General features: G+C 39.2%; 1 protein-coding gene across 1 annotated transcript; it reads right to left on the bottom strand.

The window, feature by feature from the left end:
• Window positions 1–452: 452 nt before the first annotated feature.
• On the bottom strand, window positions 453–19,483 carry LOC118837039 (endoplasmin-like). Its single transcript, XM_036744065.1, is given in 2 exon segments — window positions 453–1,825; window positions 19,424–19,483. Coding segments are annotated over 2 exon segments (1,260 nt in total). The 3' UTR covers window positions 453–625.
• Between the last annotated feature and the right edge of the window lie 468 nt (window positions 19,484–19,951).

Below are 19,951 nucleotides of genomic sequence, written 5' to 3'. Positions count from 1 at the left end.
TTTTATACCTACCAGATTGGCTAAAATGATTGAAGGGGAAAGTAACAAGTGTTCGAGAGGATGTAGAAAAACTGGGACGTTAATTCATTGGTTGTGGAATGTTGAAATGATCCAGCCATCTTGGAAAGCTATCTGGAATTATGCCCAAAGAGTTATTTTTTTATTAATTTTTTTTTATTTTTGGCAGGGAGGGCAATTGGGGTTAAGTGACTTGCCCAAGGTCACACAGCTAGTACAGGTGTCAAGTGTCTGAGGTCGGATTTGCACTCAGGTCCTCCTGACTCCAGGGCCGGTGCTCTACTCACTGCGCCACCTAGCTCCCCCATTTTGGGGGGGGGGGAATTTTTTTTATTTTGTACACATGACAAGATTTTACACCAAATATTTAAATAGTACAAATTTACATTCATGAGGAATGTTAAAAAAATTTCAACTAAAAAAAAACCCAAAAACAAACAAAAACTTGCTTCTTCCTGTGACCCACAATCCTGACATTTTTACAGTTGAGGGGAGTAAAAAAAAATTCAAAAACACACAAAAAAAATATGCCAAGCCTCCCCAAACAGAACAGTTTAAATTCACATTTTCTCTCTACACTGGACACAGTGGATTCCAATGGTGAGAGTTACAATTCATCTTTTCCACTTGGAGTTTTTTTCTTTGTTTCTTCTTCTTCCTCTGCATCCATATCAACTTCCTCTTCGTCTTCTGGTTTTGAATCTTCTGACATGTCTTCTGTTGTATCATCTTCCTGGTCGTCTTCAGGCTATTCTTCCACCTTTGCATCAGGATCGATGTTCAGACTTAAACGAAGCATCCTTTCGATCCTATCTCCGTACTCTTTGGTGTTGGGTAGAAGGTATCCCGACCTTAGCATTGCTGTTTCAAACAGGACTACAGCGAGGTCTAGGACTGTTTTGTCATCTTCATCTTCCTTAACCGTTCGGAGCATGTCCTTGATCAGCAGGTATCTAGGATTAATTTCAAATGTTTTCTTCTGACTGGCATAGTAATTTGCAGAAATATCTATGCCTGTCTGGTAAGCCTGAGCTTTCATGATTCTTTCAATGATGCCAGACCAGCCATACTGGCTGGCCACCAGAGCACAGGGAGACTCCGTCAGGCACTGGGAAATCACAGCCTTCTCAATCTTGTCCTTCAGATCTTTGTCCTTCATCCACTCAAGCAGAGGCTCATACTCTTTCTCCACAGCGTCTTGGCTTTCCTTGCTTTTCTCACTCTTGTCAAATTTCACTCCTTCCTTGGCAGCATTCTGGAGTCTCTTTCCATCAAACTCTGGAAGGGCTTGGATGCAGTACTCATCAACAGGCTCTGTCAGATAGATCACTTCGTAGCCCTTCTTCAGAAGCCTCTCCACAAATGGGGATGATTCCGCCTCCTTTCTGCTCAATCCTGCCATGAAGTAGATTTTATCTTGTTTCTCCTTCATCCTTTCCACATATTGGTCCAGACTGGTAAGGTCACTTTCGTGATGAGAAGACTGAAACCGAAGCAGTTTGGCAAGACGAGTATGATTGGAATGGTCTTCAATCACCCCAAGTTTGATGTTCGTGCCAAATTCTTTCCAAAAAGTTTTGTTATATTTCTCTTCAGCAATCTTCTTGATCATATCAAGGGTTTTATGGACCAGTTTCTTTCTAATAACCTTAAGCAATTTATGTTGTTGAAGAGTTTCACGGGACACATTCAGAGGAAGGTCATCAGAATCCACAACACCCTTGATAAAATTAAGGTACTTCAGCATCATATCATGGAAATCATCTATGATGAATACTCTGCATATGTATAGCTTACTGTAGTCACTCTATTAAACTACCTATAGCCTTTGGGTATAATGATAAGATAACATTTTATACAGTATAGGCAATATTGCTTAAGAATGACTTTGAGTGAATAAATTATTTTGTCTGTTACAAAGACCCAAATTAACTATAAAGGATATATAAAGAAGATGCTATCTGCATTCAGAGAATGAACTGAAAAATAAAAGTATGTATAGAATAATTTTACATATATATACTTATTTGTGTCTAATAGTATTCATGGGGGGTAGGGAAGAAAAAAAAAGAAATTTACATGATAATTGTGTTGTATATATGAAAGGAATAGCAAGTTAGGCATAGTAGATTTACAGTTTCATGTATAATCATCTTTTTTATACTATGCTATGGAAATTTTTGTTTTATTCAATAAATTAAATATTTTTCCAATTATACAGAAAAAAAGATTAACTTGAGTGAATGATATAGAAAATAAATGATTTAGAAAGTTCCAGAAAGGAGAGATCAGAGAGGACTAGAATAACTTAGGAAGACTTCATGGAATAAATGGAAGAACCTGAGTCTTGAAGGATAGCTCCAGCTGCCCTTTCTGTGGCTACAGAGTCCATAACTCAGGTAGTAAAACTCCTTTGGCCATGAAGTTCCTTGGGGAATGATGGAGGAGTGAAATGTTCTCTCTTCATCACACCCAGTAGTAAGCTTCCAAGAAGGACAAAACAGTCTGATTCTTTAGATGTGTAATTTTCCTTGGGTACCAACGTATCAATGTTGCTAAGCTAATATCTCATATAGTTATATTGATAGGGTAGGAATAATTTATCTATAGGGACTTGGATGCCAAGCAGAAGAAATAAGACCGGATATAGTAGGAAGTAGGAGTCACTGAAATATTTTGAACTGAAGAGTGACAACAGGAAAATTATGTTTAAGTGCCCTTAAACAATTTGGGGTTGGGTTTTTGTTTTCTAAATGTATTTGAATGTACTTTTAAAGGGAGAAAGACACAAAGAGGAGAGAGGCTGAAACTGAGATCTATGCCAGATGAGGATCTCATTTCTACCAAGGAGAGTTTCAGGCAGGACAGATGCCAACAAAAGGCAAAAAAGACTCTTTCCAAAGCCCCACCCCTGCACTGGATCTTGTAAAAAAAAAAAAAAAAGTAATAATAATAAATTGGAAAATGGGGAAAACAGCTTTTTCTGATCATCTATGTGGTTTAGGCATCATGATCTTCGGCTGTTGGGCTATTTCCCTGTGAGCTTCCAAGCTAGCCTATTCATCTTCTCCCAAGAAATGTCCAGTTTTCTTTTTGAGGTTAGTCTTTCAGCAAGAAAAGAGAGAAACAGCAGGCCCTGGATACACTGCTGAATTGCTATACTGCTACACTGATCTGAAAAGTAGGTCATTCGAGTTCTCATGTCAAATAACCGTGCAGGAGTGCCTGGTTGGCAGAGCAAACCACAGCCAGCAGGCTTCTACTTGGTTTGTTATAATTCTCTTTTTTGGCAGCTCTTGCTGTCCTAGAGGCTAAAGCATGGAGCCCCTCCAGTTAGAAACTGGTCTATTGCCCTGAAGGTAATAACAAAAGACTTCCTCTTCTGCCCCTCTTACATTGTAAAATCAAAATGATTTTTCTGCATGTAGTTCTCTTTTAGGGGATATTGACCTCCCAAGGTCACCAAATCGAGTCTCACTCTAGCCCTTGGAGCTTAGAGACCTGGAAAGGAACTGGAAATTGAGACCAACCTACCAACGTCTAGGACTGTGAAACTGACCAGAGGACCCAGATTAATTTTTTTTAATCAGAGATCCATCTAATCCTATTCTTGCCTGAGATTTCTGTACCTGCTGCCTTACAGCAGCACAGGCCTACTATATATGTAAGCACCATGGTTGGCCCCCATCTGCTATAATTTGAAAAGAACGCCAAAACCTCCATCTGTTCTAAGACATGCCTCTCATTCACCTGCCCCTGAGGCTGCTACTTCCTTTATTTCATTAGTGTTAATCCTTAATGGTGTGGAGGCAGAATTTTAACTGAGTACTGAGAATAATAAAATATTGGCCTTTTATCTGATTAATCCAGGGTTCTTAAACTATCTAACATCATGAACCTTTTGACAATGTGGTATGTGGTGCAGTGGGCCTGGAGTCAGAAAGACTCATCTTGCTGAGTTTAAATCTAGCCTTAGATACCTCCTGGCTGTGTGAGCCTGGGCAAGTCACATAACCCTGTTTGCCTCAGTTCCTCATCTATAAAATGAGCTGGGGAAGGAAATGGTGAGCCACTCTAGTACCTTTGCCAAGAAAACCACAAATGGGGTCACAAAGAGTAGGACATAACTACAAATGATTGAACAACAAAAGTCTGTGGGCTTCTCAAAAAACTTTTGAAATTCATAAAATAAAACATTTTTGTTGTTCATTCATTTCAGTTCAGTTCCTTGTGTCTCTGGGAAAGTCACCTAAACTGTTATCTGCCTCAGTTTCCCCAACTGTAAGATAAAGACAATAATAACACCTACCTTGCAGGGTGTTGTTAGGATAGGTGAGATATGTTAAAAGCACTTTGCACAGCGCCTGGCATGTACTTGGCATGACATAAATGCTTATTCCCTTCCCTTCCCCACCCCTCCCCCTAGTAGATACCTTAGAAAGTGCCCACAGAAACATAGTAGGGCTGGGGCAGGTGAGGGATGGGGTGGGAAAGGCTCTCCTACTAAAGAAGGAAGATAAATTTTGTCATATAGCATAACAGAATTAGCCCTGTACTAGGAATTTGGTAATAGTCCCAGTTAGAATTTGATCAACTCAACTTCACTCCTATGGACTTCAGTTTCCTCATCTGTAAAATTAAATGATTGGTCAAGGTTACCTCTTCCAGTTCTTTGATGCTATACAATTTTGCCAGTGGCTGGCTCTGCCACAGCATTTGCATGGGACTTTCCAAATTGCATTGTAATTCTCATAGTAATTCTTGCCTGGCTTCCTCAGTGCAGCAGATCTGCACAGGGCCTTGGCAAGCTGCCTTCTCCTGCCAAAGCCAAATGGCCAATGCAGGTGGCAATTGCACATTTCACACACAATTAAGCTTTAAATGCAGTTCAAACCACTTGCAAGAAAATGCAGACCAGCCTTTAGCCTTGGAACTTTGGGTTTTCTAACAGCTGAGATTTTTTTCTAGATAGGAGGTAGGGTGCAATCCATGACCCTGGCTCATAAGGAAAATGATGTGATCCTCAGACATTCTTTCAAAAGTAAGCTCTTGGCTCTCAAGGAGACCTTGGTTTCCTCTTCTATTCCCAGGGTTTATAAAAATAGCTCAAGTATGGATTTTTCAGATCCTGCTTAGGCAATAGCTTTATAGACTTGGCAGATTGACTCATTTTTAGAAGGCTGGAGAGACCAGTACATTGAAGGTCTTGAATATCATCTTATGTTTGGGCTATAATCACAACCTAGTCATTCACATTCCTACTCAAGAAGGAAGATACTGTCATTCAATCCATCAACAAGCATTTATTAAGCCCCTACTATGGATTCTGTCTTAGGGTCTGGTGATACAAAAACAAAAGAAATAGTCCCTGCCTTCAAGGAGTTTAAATTAGGACAGAAAGACATTATATACATATATAACTATACAAACTAAATAAAAAGTGAGGAAATGTAAGGGAGAATAGGCAGCTGGGGAGAGCAGGAAAAGGTCCATGTTAAAGGTAACAAGCTAAGCTTTGAAGAAAACAAGGGTCAGGAATTTGCAGAGCACAGACCAGGAGGGCAGTCAATAGACCTCTTCCCAGATCACACCACTTTGGAAGCATTGTAAACTTACAGGCCACCAGACTGATCTGTGAAAGCAGCAGGACATTAAAAAAAAAAAAGATAAAAGTTCAGGTCAGACATACTTCCCAGAGGTGAGCAGAGCCCAATACTAACATAAAGTTTAAAACTAAGAAATAGTCTGTAAAAATAAGCAAACAGAAATAACTGAACCACAAAAAGCTATATCGTGACAGAGAAACTTAAGACACACAAAAGAAGACTATGATTAGAAAAATATCTACAAGCAAATCTTGAAAGAAAAATGCAGATTGGATACAAGCCCAACAAGAATACACAGGAGCACTAAAGAGATATAAGAAGAGCAAAAAATGATTTTAAAAATAAAATAAAAGAGGTAGAGGAAAAATTGGGAAATGAAATGCAAGAAAGTTATGAAAAAGGAATTATTAGCCTGGTAAAAGAGGCCCAAAACAACACTGAAGAAAATAACTGCTTAAATAACTGCTTTAAAATTAGAACTAGCCAAAAACTAGAAGCTAATAACTCTTTGAGACATAAAAAAAAATAAAATAAAGAGACTAAAAGAAATAGAAGAAAATGTGAAATATTTCATAGGAAAAACTGACGTGGAAAATAGAATGAAGAAAGATAATTTAATAATCATTAGACTACCTGAAAGCCATGAACAACAACAACCAAAAGAACCTAGACATCAAATTTCAAGAAATTATGAAGAAAAATTACCCACATATCTTAGAAGCACAGGGCAAAGCAGAAACTGAAAGAATATACTAGTCACATTTGGAAAGAAATGCCAAAATGAACACTCTGAGAAATATTATATACAAAACTTAGAATTCTCGGGTCAAGAAGAAAATACTCAAGCAGCTTGAAAGAAAGAATTCAAACACCATTGGAACCATATTCAGGATCACATAAGATTTAGCTGTTACCATGACAAAGAAACAGAGGGGTAAGAATATGATTTTCTAGGAGGTAAAGGAATCAGGGTTACAACAAAGAATAAGCTGCACAGCAAAATGGTATAATCCTACAGGGGAAATACATGTATATTTAATGAAATAAAGTACTTTTAGGTATTCCTAAGGAAAAGACCAGAGCTAAATAGAAAATCTGACATTCAAACACAAGACTTAAGAGAAGCATTATAAAGTACATAAGCAAGAAGGGACTAAACATGGTTAAATTAAACAATTCCCATATTCTTCTATGGGAAAATGATGTATCTAACTTCTCAGAAGTTTATTATCAACAGGGTTCTTAGGGGGAATCTACTAATGTTGGGATGACCTCAAAAGAAGAATGGAAGGATAAGAAAGAGGGATGCACCAAGAGAAGGGGAAAAGAGAAGAAGAATGGGGAAAATTATCTTGGATAGATGTAGCATAGAAGAGTTCATAAAATGGAGAAGAGCATGAGTGGAGAGAGAAGTGTGCAACACCTAAACTTCACTCCAATATGAGCTGCTTAAAGTAGGGAAGGATATACACACACATACAGTTGAGTAAAGAAATGTGTCTTACCCAACAGGGGAGTAGGAGAGAAAAAGGTTGAGAGGTAGGAGGGAAGCTAGATAAGAGGGAGGGTAAATTAAGAGAAGCAGTGATCAAAAGCAAAACAGACTCGAGGAAGGGACAGGGTTATAAAGAAAAGGCTAGGTATTAGAGAACAGATTGGATGGAAATACCCAGTTATCATAACTGTGAATGTGAATAGGATGAACTCATTCATAAAATAGAAGAGGAGAGCAAAATGGAGTAGAAACCAGAATCCAACAATATTTTGTTTGCAAAAAACAGACTTTGAAATAGAAAGATACAGAGTTAAAATAAGAGGCTAGAGTAAGATCTATTCTGCTTCAGCTGAAGAAAAAAACAGAGGTAATAATCCTGATCTCAAAGGAAAATCTGTTTTGTTGTAGATTTCAGACTTGTTGGAAAAGTTAATAGTGTTTCTGATCCTATAGAGATTTTTTTTTCCTTGAAAGGAATTTAGGAAGATCTGGAAAGCAGGGCCTAGCCATGTACTGCCAAGCATTAAAAAATAAAAATAAACCTGATATGTACCTCATAGGTCAGCAGTTTAATGAAATGAAATATTTTTTATCTGCCTCAACATCCTGCTATCCACCAAGTCCTAAAATGATTTCCTGAGCCTTCTACTCTGTTATTTATACTCTTCCAAATAGCACTCCACTTCTGTTCTTCCCTCTCCCCTTTGATGCTGCTCCTGGTTTTGACAGAGACCTCACCTGAGATATCACTACTTCCCTGAAGTCACTCAGCTCCATAATTAGCAAGTCTGGCCACTATGGGCTTTGACTTCCTCTGCACACATCACTGCCAATTGAATTTTCAGATGCTAGTTGGCATGGTGGATAGAATGCTAGGCCTTGAGTCAGAAAACCTGAGTTCAAATCCAGCTTCAGATACTTATTAGCTGGGCGACCCTGGGCAAATCATTTAACCTGTTTGCCTCAGTTATCTCAACTGTAAAACGAGGTTAACAATAGCATCTGCTATATCTGCTAAGGATCAAATGACATAATATTTGTGAATTGCTTAGTACAGTGCACAGCACGTAGAAAACACTATATAAATGCTAGCTATTGTTATTATTACTATTTTTGCACTCTCAGATTCCTCTTTCTACTTAAGCAGCCTACAGTTTTACTTCTACCCTCTCCTGGTAACCTGTAACGGAACACCATGGATGAAATTCTGTTCTTCCCCAACACACAAACAAATACACACACACACACACACACACACACACACACACACACACACCCTTTTCCAACTGTAGAAAAGTTTCACTCAATTCTATAATATAAGAATGAGGATTGGGGTGGGGGGGTGTTGTATATCTCCAGAGCCTAGCAGAGTGCCTGCAGGGGCAATAAATACTTTTGAATGAGGATAATAAGAGTGGATAACCATGAAGTATTCATAGCCCAAGCAGAAGATTATTGTTTAAAGTAACCAAGAAATGAATTGTTAACAATGAGAACTGCAGGTACTTAGTAAGAGCTTAGACAGAGATCTTTCCAGGTCCCTCAATGTATATAGAGCCATTGTCTCTAAATTTTTTTAGTTGTATTAATAATTTTTCCCCCGATGAGTATATTAGGAGAAAGTATAGGACGGAAAGAGATGAAAGGGAGGAAAATTTTTCCAAGTTGTTGTTGGATTATAACTGTTCTGAGGTACCACATACAATTCAAAATGAAGAAGGTTGAGCACTTGAAAGAAATGAGTAGAAAAGTTGAATAAAGGAGCGTTGGGCCAAATTGGGGTAGAATGATTATGTTGGAGATGAGGACCAGGACTGGCTATTGTGGAGAAGGTGGAATTCAACCCTGATTTGTCAACATCTGATTTGTCAATCATATATGCTTTGGGTCAAGCCCCTGTCCTTGGGTGCCATGGCACCCAAGTGGAACCCAGATTTTTTTGAAGACAACTGATTTAAAGTAAGAAAACAACACTTCTTCCTATTATAAAACAAGCCTTTTCAGGCAAATACACAGTGGTACTCAAAGTAAGCTCCATAACACACCTCTAGGCCACTCTCCCAGATAGGCATACATGCCAATGTAGTGATAGACATCAACCTACTTTCCTTTTTCTTGACAACCCCATGAGTCTCCTTCAGTACAACCCAAACTTACAGGGTCAGAAAGTGAGGGACATCACCTATGATTAGTAGTAGCATTCTTCATAATCAGATGTTTTTGGAATTAATAATTCATTCAGGTAACCTTTCCATCGTGGCATTCCTAGGATTTTAAAATTACTGGGATCTATTCATCTCTTTATGCCCAGAGACACAAGCTATGTACCCTCTTAGAAGTGGAGATGGGGCAAAATATCCTCAGCCATCCTCTCAAATTTTCCATTTGCTTCCATTAGCAATACGGCTAACAGGACACACTGTACTCTGAGTCAATTGGCCAATAAGTTGTTGTTGTTGAGTTTCAACTGGGTGGGGAGCTCTGAACTAAGAAGCCATTGTGGGAATAGAAGGATGCCAAATAAAGAGAACATAACACCACTCTCTCAAAATGGCATCCTTCTCCAAATGTTCCAAAGACGATCTTAAATATCACAGTCATTGTATAAGTAACCTGCATGAGGAATTATGTCGCTTACAGGCAGGTCTTCCAGTCAACCATCTGGAAGAATACTAGCACAAGACTTCAGTCTTCCTTTTCTGCCCATGTGTCTTTGCTCATGCTGTTTTCACATTGATAATACCCAACCTTTTCCTCTCCATGTAAGTCCTGTCCATCCTACAAGGGCCATTTATTTTCTAAGGAACTTCTAATGAAGCCTGAGAACTACAGCATCCTAGAACTTTCTGTGTTAGAAGTAATCTTCAGATTTCCCTAATCTGTTATAATCTTTCCCTCCTCTTAAATCCTTGTGTATTGTTTCTACTGTGTTCATTTGGCACTTACTATTTCTTGCCTGTTATAGCTAGCCATTTTTTTCTCATGTCTCTCCAATTAGATCATAAGCTTCTGTAGGACAAACTGCCACATATATTATCTTTGCCTTCTCCACGGTGCCTTGTACACAAAAAGTTCTCAATAAGACTTGTTCAATTGCAGCATTCACTGGTGTTTGCTGACTCTGAACATGAAATGCTTCATTAACCTTCTGCAGAAGAGGCTTCCGTAGTATCCCATGTGTCAGATCTTGGTAACAGAGCTCCTAACTTTGTTTACACATAGAAAAACTTACCTGTTGAATTCCTCATTAAATTAGAATTTATTAAGGACCTACTATGTGCCAGAGACTGGAGATCCAAAAACTAAAAATGAAACAATTCCTGCCTTTGAGGAGCTTACATTTTTTTAAGGGAAAAGTATACAAATATAAGTTGATATAAAATATTTGCAATGTGTACAAAATAAGTAAAAGAAATTTGGGGAGCAGGGAGGCATTAATAGTTAGAGGGATCAGAAAAGGCCTTATGTAGAGGGAGGCACTTCAGCTGAGCTTTGAAGGAAACTAGGGAATTGATAAGGCTGAGATGAAGAAGCATATTCCAAACAAAGGGGATAGCCTGTACAAGGCCGCAAAGATGGAAAGCAGAATGCCTTGTGTGAGGAACAAGTGGCAAGTAGACCAGTTTGACAGAACCATAGAGTACAAGAAGGGAAGTAATGAGTAATAAGTCTAGAAAGGTAAGTGGCAGCTAGATTGTGAAGGGGCTTTCCATGCCAGGGGACTTTGTATTTGATCCTAGAAACAACAGGGTGTCAGTGAAGCTTCTTTAGCCGGGGAGTGACATGGTCAAACCCATGCTTTAGGGATATCACTCTAACAGCTGTGTGAAATTTGAATTGAAGAACTACTAAAAGAAATAGGTCTGGTGCCAACCCAACCCATCCTTTCAATTACATAGGAAAATACAATCACTCATTCCAATAATAGAAGACTTGTGCTGGGTTCTGTTAAACCTATTTTTTAGTTGCTCATCATTGACAGGGACTGTACGTGAACTCATAATGTAGTCTGGAATCTTGTAGCTGGGCAGGCTCTTGTCAAATATAAGTAACTATTTTCCACCTGATGCAGGTACTGAATAGTTACAAATAGCCATGATTTCCTTCCCCTTTCCTTACAATCTGGTCTCTTTTCTAATGATAGTTTTACTTTTTCTCAATGACAGGGAATAAAAAGACACGGAAGAAGGCTATGATTACAGTGGGTGTGCTCCAAAAACTTATTTGTGAGTCCATCGCTTAGAACTCAGAACACATTCCTCCATCATTTTTTTGTTATGTTCATATTTTCAAACCACAAAAGTCTGTTTAACATGGGTTCACTTAATGTCATTAGTTGATTCAGTAAAAGTATGACTTTAGGTAAAATGATATTGTAAAGGTCTCTCAGTTATAACTCTAAATTCAATCAAACTTATTTTTTTACAGTCTGCATCTTGACTAAGACAGCATCTTAATTTATAGAACTTTTCAAATAATACGTGGGTCAATGGATAAATAAATATAATAAATTAATCAATTAATAATAAATAAATATTGAATAAACATCTCATGGATGATAAAAGAAAAATAATACATTTGCTGACAATATTGTATAGTAGCGAAAGCCCAGTACCAAGAGGCAGACGCCTTTGATTCTCATCTTGGTTCTGCCACATACCCCCTGATCTTGGGCAAGTCACTTAATTTCTCTGACCCTCAGCCTTCTCACCTGAAAAATGTAACTATTGAACTAAGTGATTTCTATAGTCCCTGGGACTGAAGAGGATGAGGTGAGAACATAAGGAGGATACTTAAAGAAGGGGACTTTGCTAAGGAGGCTGACCTTGAAGAGGGAGCAAGTCTGGTAGAGACCATGCTAAGAAGCCACCTGGATGACAGGAAAGTTTCAGAATCCCAATTCCTTATGCAAAAGCTCCTTTATGCCATGGGTTCTTCTCAATCCGTGAAGGTTTATCCTAAAGGACTTCTGTTTTATAGTCATCATGTTTTGGTGTGGTTTTTTTTCCTCCCTTTGTCTCTTAGCTGTGCTTTCAGCTTATCCTCTCAGGATAAACTCATCACCTCTGAACTCACCACCATGCTGTTATTCTAGCCCTGATTTTGATACCACCTTCCTCAATCTTCTCTCCCCTCTATTTTAAGGACTAGAGCTGGCCAAACTCCTCCCAATTCCTTCCTTTATAAAGGGGAGGAACTGGAATTTTTGCTTCACTCTATTTTTCATTTGCTTCTCTGACTGGTTTCAACTCCTTGAAGCAAGATTCCCTTGATACCACTCTCTTCCATTTGCCTTTTGTGTATTGTTTTCCCCCTTCAATTGTAAGCTGGAGGGCAGAGACTGACTTTCTTTTTATTAATTTTATTTCTAGCATTCAGCACAGCACCTGGCACATAACAGGCACTTAACAAGTGTTTATTGAATTGTTTCAAGACTTCAGGTTTATTTTAGGTTATTTCTACATCTGACATTCTCCTCTCAGCTCTTATTATACTATAGTCATAACTGCGGTTGTCCTACAGCCTGCTGTGTCTCTGTGCAATTATCTTTTAACCCATCCATATCTTTCACACCCACTCTCTCTGTCTCTCTCACGTACAAACCCACAGGAAAATAGATATAGTGTTGTAAGGGACCTTAGAGATCATCTTGGTGCTGTTCATCCTTGGCTTTTGAATGAAATCACTGGTGATGTCATGACTTGCACATGAGTTGGATTTAAGTGAGGCAGAGTTGAGCAAAGTCATCAGACTCATCCTCACTTCCTGAGTCACCAAAGTCTAGTGGCAAAACAAAAGTCAAGATGACTGGCAGTGACTCAAGATGCGCTGGATGACCTGCTATCTTTGAGGCCTGACCAAGCTCTAAGCACTCCACAGTGCTAGAGGTCATCTAGTCTAATCCCCATCATTTATAGGGAAAGGAAATAGATTTTGCCTCTTACAAGTAATCTCTAAAATCCTTTCCAGCCCTAAATCTGTATACCTGTGGAGTCAATTCAATAAAATAAGCATTTATTAAGCACATATTATACTTAAGGCACTGTGCACATAATATGGGGATACAAAGACAAGATGTAAAAAGCAGTTCCTACTTACAATCTCTGTCCAGGTTACTGTAGAACATACATTATCACCATAGCTAACCTGAATTCTAGGAAGCTGTGACTTGACTTTATTTGAATAATTTACAGAAAAATGCCCCAGGTTATATGACTTTCTAGGAACATGCTTATCAAAGATAATGAAACAACCAATTTGTCTCACTCTCCCAGGTGTGATTTTTAGCTATTGGGAGGCAGTTAGGACATCTGCTTTCAAATTACACATCATTTTGCGAACAAAAAACTTAATTTCCATTTCAATGTATATATTACTCATAATTTTAAATTAAACAAACTATTTTAATTCATCCTACTTCAACACATGTTTATGGTGGGTGTGCCCATCTCTGCATTAAGATATTAGAGAGGATACAAAGAATGAAAAGCAGGCCTGATCCCAAGAAGCTTAGTATCTGGTTGAGTAGCTATGTGTAACAGGAGGACATATACAAACAAATTACAGGAGAAAATGCTAGATTATGTGCTATGCATTAGAAACTTTCTGCATTTTACTGTTTCAGAGCAAGGGGAGAACAATGTGGGTTGGAATAATTAGGGAAGCCTTAACACAGTAGGTGGACCTGGAGTTAGGCTTTGATGTAAAGGTATTTTAATGAGAAAGCTCTATGTGGTTATCTAGGAAATCACAAGTGAACTAATTTAGACTTTATTCAGAATTAACTGATGCAGACTCGAGAATTAACAGTGGAAAGAGTAATTGTCCATCAATCAGGGAATGGCTGAATAATGACTAAGAATATTATTACATCATAAGAAATGATAGATATGAGGAATACTTGGCAAGACTAGTGTGAACTGATGCAGACTCGATAATCAACAGTGGAAAAAGTAATTGCCCATCAATTAGGGAATGACCGAACAATTTGTGGTATATGAATATGGAAGAATATTAATACATCATAAGAAATGACAGATATGAGGAATGTTTGGCAAGACTAGTATGAACTGATGCAGAACAAAATAAGCAGAACCAAGACAGCAATGTACAAAATGATTATTATAATGTAAACAAAAAGAAAAGTGAAAAGGAATTGAACTCTTAATTGTAATAACCAATCTTGGTCCTAAAGAAGAACCATGAACAGAACCTCCATCCCTTCAGGAGATAGAAGCTGGACTACTTGAGTAGAATATTGTATACGTACTGTCAGACATGATCACTGAGTCTGTTGGCTTTGCTTACCTGTTTTTTTTCATCAAATCCATGAAGAACATGAGTGGGAGGTTGGGAAATGATTGATATAAAAACAAAAGGTATCGATTAAAAATATTTAAGAGCTTTGGACTTGAAGTCACAGGATTAGATTCCAGTCTTGGCTCTGCCATTTTCTGTTTGGGCTTGACCTTGAGCAAGTCACTTTAGGTCTATGGGCCTCGGTTTCCTCATCTATAAAATGAGAGAATTACACTAAATGACTTGTATGGTCAGTTCTAACATCGTATGATTCTGATTCTTTCAATTGTGGATCAGATCAGTTCAGTTTTCTGATTTCTAAGGTTCAATTCTAACACTATGTAATTTTATGAACGGAATTGAGTTTGAATTTTAGCTTCAAAGACAGATAAACAAAAGATGTCACTTAAGAATAGCTCATTTATATCGGACCTTAAGATTTACGAAACATTTTTATTATACCAACCCTGAAAGGAAAGTCCTGCAAAGTATTATTATTCTGATTTTACCAATGAAGAAACTGAAACTTAGACAAATTAGCTAGTCGAGGTTGGAGCTAGGATTCTAAGCTAGGACTTTGAACTCTAAGACCAGCTCCTAAACTTACACTCTGCCACTTTAACCACTAGTTTAATTTATTAATTGACAGAATTATAACTAGGCTGGGGCAGCTAGGGCTTTTCCACAGGATGAGAAATTTAGAGGTTGCTGGCAATACCCTTCTAGGGACACTTCCTCCTTGGCCCAGTTCTGCCAGTAGCAATAGCAGTGCGATTCGTTCTCTCTACTCACTTCACCATTGGCCTCATTCACCAGTACCCTTCTTCTGGCCAACTCCCCCGTCAGCAGCAGAAATTTGTCCCTTAGTAGCATTTTCATCAGGATAGAAACCTCAACGTGTTCCAGGGTGGACTTTCCCAGCCCCTGGCTTCTCACCTTCTTTCCATACCCTTGGCCATACTCCAGTGAGTACGCCTTTTTCCCTAAGTGAAATTGTTGCTAGTTATGGGTTTTGTTCTTTGAATGTACAATCTACTGTATTGAGCAGAGCCCTAGTTACCATGGCAGGGGACACTAAAGAAACAGAAGACATAGTTCCTGCTCTTAAAAGATCTTAAAATCTAACAGGAAAGACTGAACAAAAATACGAGGAAACAGCATAAAACTATCTCTATGGAGAACACAGGAAAAGTACAAAGGAATGTGGTGGAGGCTCAGAGCCTAATCCGCAAATGAAAAGATGTGGAATGAGAGTCAAGCTATATCCATTAGGGCAGGTCATTACTTAATCAAGGTAAACTTGAAATCAATGAAGAACCTAAAGTGACAAGCATGTGACCTGAAACCCACAGAGTTCATCAAATCCCTTGAGAGTGACTCTCACCAAGGATGATAAGCTTTCAGAGAGCTGTGGGCCCAGAAGGCCTGCTGTTGGGTCTCTGCCAGTTGGCTAACTCCTTCAAAGGCAGCACTGAATAAGTGGGTGTGGAATGCCACTGTACTGAGTTTCCTTTCCTGCTAAGTGAATGATGGCTGAAACCAGCACCCTGAGGGGGCGGGACTCAGCCTTTCCAGTCTTTCCTCACGGCACTCTCCTCTGTGTACTTTTGACTTCAGACAGCCAGGACTACACTGTTCTCTGTGTCCTATACTTTCTTACCTAATGCCTTTGGTCATTTTGTTACTTATCTCTGGAACGTCCTTTCTGTTGAATTCTTACCCGTTCTTTAGACGAGAGAGGGAGCAGGGCAGTGCATAGAGAGAACTGACCTTTGAGTCAGGAAGATCACAGTTTCAAGGCCTGCCTCTGACACACAATGGCTATATGACTCTGGGCAAGTGACTTAACTTCTCAATGCTCTAAGCTATTGTCCAGAACTTACAGAAAAGGTGCTGATCTAAATTGGTAAAAAGCCTTACTTTGGAATTCCCTTACTTAAGAAATCACAAGCTCAAACCCTGTGCTTCATCCCCTTTAGCTTCACTGGTGTACTCAAGGCATTCAAGGTCATAACCTACCCTAAGATGGGGTTTCCTTGCCTCTGTGGCTGAATTTTCTTTAAGTGTATTCAATATTCATTTTACCTTCAGGCTCCTCCTCCTTCCTTTTCAAAGAAACCATAGTACTATGTAAAGATTGCTAGATGTAGGTCAGGGAGCCTGTACTCAAATCCCAACTGCCATGTATGAACCATGTACCTTGGGCAAAGTCACTCAATTTATCGGGGCTTCAGTTTTCTCATCTGTTAAATGAAAGTGTTTGTCTAAGGCCCCTTGCAGTTCCACAAATGTGATTTTATGGGAACCTGTAATCCTAAAGATACTCATCAATTCTCAAGTCAATTTTTCAAAAATCCAATCCTTGTACCCAGATCCAAGATCCTAGGAAAGGATACAGAAATGGGACCCCATTCAAGGAAAGCCCTTAAATGAAGATAGAATAGATAACTGTTCCAAAGCTATGGTTAGAAGGGGAAGCAACTTTCCCCCCTCCAACCCACCCTTCAACCTTGGCCTGAATTTCAGAATCTCAAAACCTCATTCAAAGAACCCTAGAGCTAGAAGAGATCTTAGCCACCAGCTACTCCATCCTCTTCATTTCACATATAAGGAAACTGAGGCTTCCAGGGGTTAAATGGAAAAAATAAGAATTAAAAAAAAAAACCAAACAGATTTAAGAGTCAGGAGACCTAGATTTAAATCTTAGCTTTGATACTAGCAAAGTGACCACAAGTTAATCACTTAATCTCTCTGAGCCTCTCAGGCTCCTCATCCAACTTTATTCTCTGATTATTAGATTTTCTGTAGTCTCATGCCCCCAGGACCAAAATTCACTAGACAATGAGTACATGCAAAAACAGGCTTGCCTTCATTCAGTATCGGCAGAGCTTTACTCTTGCAATTAAAAGGGTCATGTAAACTTTATTCACCTTCTTTACATCTTACCAAGTTAAACACTTAGAAGAAATCAAATAAGAAGGCAACAGGTTATGTAGGTATAGAGAATATTATTGTCGTTCAGGTTTTTTCCATCGTGTCTGACTTTTTGTGACTCCACTTGACATTGCCTTAACAAATATACCGGAGTGGCTTCTCCAGCTCAGTTTATAGATAAGGAACTGAGGCAAACAGGGTTAAGTGATATTAGCAGGACAGATTTCATGAGGATTCCCTCTCTTGCCTATCCTATTCAGTTGCTTCTGTTGAAAGCCATGGGTTCGGGCAGCTAGGTGGCATGGTGAGCAGAGTGCTGGCCCTGGAGTCAAGAGGATCTGAATTCAAATCCAGCCTCAGACACTTGATGAACTTACTAGTTGTATCACCTTGGGTAAGTCACTTAACCCCAATTGCCCTGCCTTCCCCCCTCCAAAAAAAAAGTAGAAAAAAAAGCTATGGATCCTGCTATTAGGTTTTCATCTTCTTCAGCTTAAACTTATCAGATTTTCAAATCTCAGCCACACCTGACTTGTCAGATATTTTTTGTAGATCGAGCAGTAATGGGCTAATATAAGCCACTCAGTACCTGCTTAAAACAGATAGCTCCTTGGACTGGTAAAACTGGATCAGAGTGGGTGGGAGGGAAAGAAGGTAAGAAGGCAATAAGTGTTTATTAATCACCTACTATGTGCCAGAGACTCTGCTAAGCATTTTACAAATATTATTTCATTTGATTCTCACAACAGCTTTGGGAAGTAGATATTATCATCCCATTTTATAGTTGAGAAAACTGAGGCAGACAGAGATTAGTTAAGTGACTTTTCCAGGGTCACACAGCTAGTTAAGTTTCTGAGGCTGGATTTGAACTCAGGTCTCTCTGACTGCAGGGCCACTGCTCAATCTACTTGTCCATCTAGCTCCTTCGGGGGGTCAGTCTCCTATGTGATTTTAAGCAAAACAATGTCACCATGACTCAGTTTCTTTATGGCTATAATGGAGATGAGAATGCTAGTAAGTAGTCTTGCTATGGTAAAGATCAAATGAGAAAATATATTTGCTTCCGGTATCCTAAATCCCTGTGCAAATGCAAGAAAAACGTCTTAGAAGCAGGCTGTTAGCAACCACCCATAAAGGGAACTAGAATGGCATTAAACAGGAGGGAACCAAATTCCCATGACACAGTCACCTAGAAATGCCTCTAAACAGCTTCACAAAGCATGACCCAAAACAATGAAATATTTGGCCGTTGAAACTGAAATCCAAACACAAGGAAAATTTGGCCTAGTGTTCAAGGCCCTCTACTGCCAATTCCTAACTACCCATCTAAATAGCTCCCACAGCTCCCAATAATGTGATACGTCAACTTCTAATCTACCCTTTTTGCCCTTAATAAAACATGCTCATTTCCCACCTCCAAGTGTTTGCTCATTTTGCGGCACTGCCCCTTCTCCCTTTTCTCTTTCACCTGGAATGTCCTATACCCCTTCAATACCTTGCTTCCGTCCCATGCTTCAAAGTCCAGCTCTTTCACTGCTACTGTTACATGTCTAACTGGATCCCCAGAGGGCATATGCTGAAGTTTTGCAACTTCTGCCCTGGGCCCAAAATGTGCAAATCTGTGGGCTACATTGTATCCAGCCAGCCCAGGAATCTACCATGTTCTAAGAACTATTTCTCTAGCAGATAACCCATGCTATTATCATCTCCTTATCTCAACCTCTCTCTGTCTACAGGCTCCTTATCTGTATCTACAAATATGCCCGGATCTGTCTATTCTTGCAAAACGACTCACTTGATCCAACCATCCTTGCTAGTCGTCTACCTACCTCCGCTACAGCTCCTTTCATTCTCTTTGTAAACCCTCTGGCTTCCAACCTTGCCATTTAAAGTAAAACTTCTCTCTCCAAAGTCACCAACAATCCCTTAATTGTCAAATCAAATGCCCTTTCAGTCTCTATCCTTCTTGATCTCTCTATAGCCCCCGATCTTGTCAGTCACCTCTTCTCTGATATTCTCTTCTCTCTAGGTTTTCAGGACACCATTTCCTGATAGTTTTCCTCCCACTTACCTGACTGCTCCTCTCAGTCTTCTTTGCTAAATCTTCACACAGGTCATATCTCCAAACCATTTGTTATCCCCCAAAGCTCTCTTTTGAGTCCTTTTGGTGTCTCCCATACTGTCTCACTTGGTGATCTCATTAGCCCCCATGAGCTCAAATGGTCTTTCAATGAAAATGACAGATAATAGATAGATAGATATAGACATCTATATCTATATCTATCCAATCCTAATATCTCTCCTGAGCTACAGTCACACATCACTAACTACCTTTTGGATATTTCAAGCTGGGTGTCATATAGCCACTTCCCATTCAACATATCCCAAACAGAACTTATCTTTCCTCCCAAACTTTCCCCTCCTCCAAACCTTTCTTGAATTGTCCAGGGCACCGTTCTTTTTCCAATAACGTAGCCTCACAACCTTGTTGTCATCCATACCTCTTTACTCAAACTCACTCCACATATACAATCTGTTGTCAAGTCTTATTTCTACCTTCCTAATGTCTCTCCTCTATACCCAGGCTCTTCTTTCCCCT

This window comes from Trichosurus vulpecula, chromosome 2 (genome assembly GCF_011100635.1).
Source record: "Trichosurus vulpecula isolate mTriVul1 chromosome 2, mTriVul1.pri, whole genome shotgun sequence".
Taxonomy (NCBI): domain Eukaryota; kingdom Metazoa; phylum Chordata; class Mammalia; order Diprotodontia; family Phalangeridae; genus Trichosurus; species Trichosurus vulpecula.
The sequence above is the reverse complement of the archived record's forward strand: the minus strand, read 5'-3'. Positions and strand labels throughout refer to the sequence as shown.